The following is a 3,546-nucleotide window of genomic DNA, read 5'->3' as shown; positions in this document are numbered from 1 at the left end:
TTTATAAAAGAAATTAAGACAATGAAGTACTTCGAAGCAATACAGTATCTTTAAGTAATACAGTATTGCCAAATTGTTTTGTCATGGCTCAATGGTTCTCAGTCACGTCCTTACAAGAATTTCTGATAGACTGTCATCTATACAAATAATAAGAAAAGAAATTTTCACGTTGTTTACTAATAAATGACTCCTTTTACTATTTGAGATGTAATTCAAAATAATCAGTATTACTACAATACTATATTATTACATAACACTATTACATAATACTATACAAATACAAAGATGGGGAAATCCAAGTGACAACAAACAAATAACGTTCTAGAATAAATGAACAACCTTCACAGATTTTGCCACCAGCCTGCAGATGAAATCCATGAAATCCAGGTCTTTGTAGCAGTGTGTAATGACAGTACCCCTTGCCAGTGGGACTCCAGGTGTCTTTACGTGGTGAAAAACATAAAATTAGAACACTCGAGGGTAAAGTGAAGCACCCGAAGTAAAAAATAATATAATCTCTAAATTAATCCTACTGATCAGTTAACACCATTTAAATTGAAATAAGTAATGGAAACCCACATACCTCTCTGGGATTTTCTGTCTCTACATTAAGACAGACAATGAAGAGCATTACATATAATCTATATTCAAATAAACATATATTTTAGTAATTGACATATCTTCCTAGCAGTAGCAAATACTTGCACCTTAAAACCATACTTTAACTTTGCCAAAACAAAGAGTAATTACAATCAAAGCTTTTTATAATTAACGTTATATTTAAAGAAAGATAGCAGGAACAACAGGTGGGCATCCAGGCTCCATCCCTGCAATTAAACCTTTCAGTACAGTTCTACAACTAACCACATGAACAGGTGGACCATATTCATAAACCTAGTAACAGAGTCAAGATACTTATTAATAACCAACTTGCATCTGTTAAATACTTTACCCTTATTGGATTCATCCAATGCCATTTATGAGTTGGGCTTTTTATATTTAAAAGTTGAATAACTCTCACGAATAGTTTAGTCTCATGATATGGCAGAACACAACCAATCAAACTATCTTGATTGTAGAGATGGATGTGAAATCTAAGAAAAAAGCCATATATACACAGTTAAAAATTATCTGAAAGTCCAAAAAAAAAGACCCATCCACGTTCTTCTCAGAACACCTGGTTTACTCGCTTTTAAGCAAGATGAGAGATGTCTGTCGTACTGACTCAGACATATGGTCCACCTACAGTCCAGAATCCCAAGGTGGCCACCAGCCTGTATGTGCTAGAGGAAAGAAACAGTGCTAGCAATTTTCTTCCTCACTCTCAATGATTTTAAGTCCCTATAGGACTGAAGATTACCTTAGTTTCTTCTGCACAGATTTCAATATTAAACCAGACACTACAATAATCCAGTAGGAATTTCAGTATAATACATATATAAAAAAATAATGTGATTCAAAGGTTGTATCAACAAAATCGTCCACTCTTTCATGACATGAAATATTACACTTGCAGCATCTGTATAGGTTAATTTACATAAATAAATACAACATCACTTCACAAAATACTTGGTTTGTTTCTTCTTCACAGCTTCCTACATAACCTTGAAATAAGAATACTTAGCTCATGTTATAATACAAGGGCATGCTACTCATGGTTCACAGTTAATATTGAAAATTAGCTATTTTACACAGCCCATTTCTAAAAGCATACTACATAAATGCCTCCCTAGCTCTTCTCTAAGATGGCTAGAGCTGGGCAAATTTGGTGAAAGCCGGGCAAGGAAATAATTGCTTTTATATAGAATATTGTGACAGATCAAAATTTTCACAGAAAGTTATCAAAAGACAAAAATCTAATTGGCAAAGAAGAACATCTGGCCCCATAAAGACTAAGCTCCAATGGATATTTTTAACATTTTAACCTGTATTTTCAGAAAACTAAAGTAAAATCATTCAAAATTTTTTTCACTGGAGAAAACATCCTGGCATTTCTAGTAGCCTTATGTATTGACACGTAGGACATTCAGTGGATTACCTGTGAATCAGCCATTCAAGGCACTTCTGGGCTGGCTTAAGCATAAAGTAGGGGGACAGGTGAATCAAGAACAATGAAATATTCTTATTCAGCTGTTGATTTACTGCTTTAGACTGAACACTGCGTTCCAAGCCTTTGGACGTGGAACTAAACAAACTGGACTGGAACACTTCAAATGAAGGATCAATCCCCATCAGCTCTTCTAAGCCAGTGCATCCTGTGGAAAAAAAATGGAAGAATGCTTTTAAACGCAATAGATTTATTCACCAGTCCTACCCACCTACCTCCTCACTGGCATATCCAACTTCTTTGCTATACTGGTATATATCATTCTCACTAAGCAAACCGAACCAAATACTAAACAGGTCTAAGACCAAAACTTTTGCTACACTTAAAGTATTTCTTAACTGATGAAGAAAAAGAACATTAACAAGTATCAGCAGTGCGCTCTTGCAGCAATGAAGGCCAGCAGCGTCCTGGGCTGTATTAGCGAGAGCGTAGCCAGCAGGCTGAGGGCGGTGAACTGTCCCCTCCATTTGTGAGAGCATGTTTTCATGAAATCACAGAATTCAGGTTGGAAGGGACCTCGGGAGATCTCTAGTCCACGGCCCTGCCCAAGGCAGGGTTAGCCCCGAAATCACACCAGGTTGCTCACAGCATTATCCAGTTGGGGTTTTCAAAAGGATGGATAGCACTACCTCCCCGGACAACCTGTTCAACCGCTTGACTGTCCTCACGGTGAAAAAGCTTTTCCTTATATCCAGTTTGAAGCTCTATTGTTTCAACTTATGCCCACTGCCTCCTGTCCTCCAGCCGTGCGTTCCTCTGGACAGCCTGACCCGCCTTCTTGAAGCCTCCTCATAGGTATCGGCAGGCTGCTATTAGACCCCTCAAAGCCTTCTCTTCTCCAGGCTGAATGAGACCAGACACCTTCCTCCCACCAGCCTCCCCTTATGGGGCAAATTCTCCAGCCCTTGACCACCTTGGGGCCCTTGGCTCTTCCCAATCACCTTACCCTTCACGTGGCCAGCCACGTGCTCCAAGAGGACCTGCTCCGTGATTTTCCCATGGACTGGATTGATGCTGACTAGCCTGTAGTTTCCTGAATGATCCTTCTGGCCTTTTTGGAATATGGGTTTGCCCTTCCCATTTACCTCTCTCCAGCTGTTTTTCGGCTAGATACATGACTTCTAAAATCACTGGCATCTAAAGAGCCCAACTCACCGATTGCAAAGAACGTGTCCCTGTCAATAGCAGCCGCCTCCTTGCAGCTGAACAGCAGCGATGCTACTTCGCTGCGGTTTAGGAGGCTGGGATCATTCTGCGGAAGCGCCAGACGCTTCAGCTGCTCCGCCAGGGACGTCATAGCTTCGTGTTCCGAGGAAAGGAGCCTCCAAAGAAACCTAATGAAAGAAAACCAAAGCAGGCCGGCGGATAAAGCGGCTGCGTGGAGACATGCCGTCTCCCCCTCCCCCCCCCCCCCCCCCCCCCCCCCCGGCCCACCTGCC

General features: G+C 40.7%; 1 protein-coding gene across 1 annotated transcript in view; it reads right to left on the bottom strand.

The window, feature by feature from the left end:
* HEATR1 (HEAT repeat containing 1) overlaps nt 1–3,404 on the bottom strand; it is a 38,115-nt gene extending 34,711 nt beyond the window's left edge. The window contains exons 1-4 of the mRNA XM_009329159.1: nt 3,263–3,404; nt 2,039–2,255; nt 953–1,094; nt 340–441 (exon numbers count right to left, since the gene is read on the bottom strand). Coding sequence (XP_009327434.1) covers nt 340–441; nt 953–1,094; nt 2,039–2,255; nt 3,263–3,404 — 603 coding nt within the window. The remainder of the gene's footprint in view (nt 1–339; nt 442–952; nt 1,095–2,038; nt 2,256–3,262) is intronic.
* Nucleotides 3,405–3,546: the final 142 nt, after the last annotated feature.

Source organism: Pygoscelis adeliae, unplaced genomic scaffold (genome assembly GCF_000699105.1).
Source record: "Pygoscelis adeliae isolate BGI_AS28 unplaced genomic scaffold, ASM69910v1 Scaffold77, whole genome shotgun sequence".
Lineage (NCBI taxonomy): Eukaryota > Metazoa > Chordata > Aves > Sphenisciformes > Spheniscidae > Pygoscelis > Pygoscelis adeliae.
This window is presented reverse-complemented; position numbering and strand designations above follow the sequence as displayed.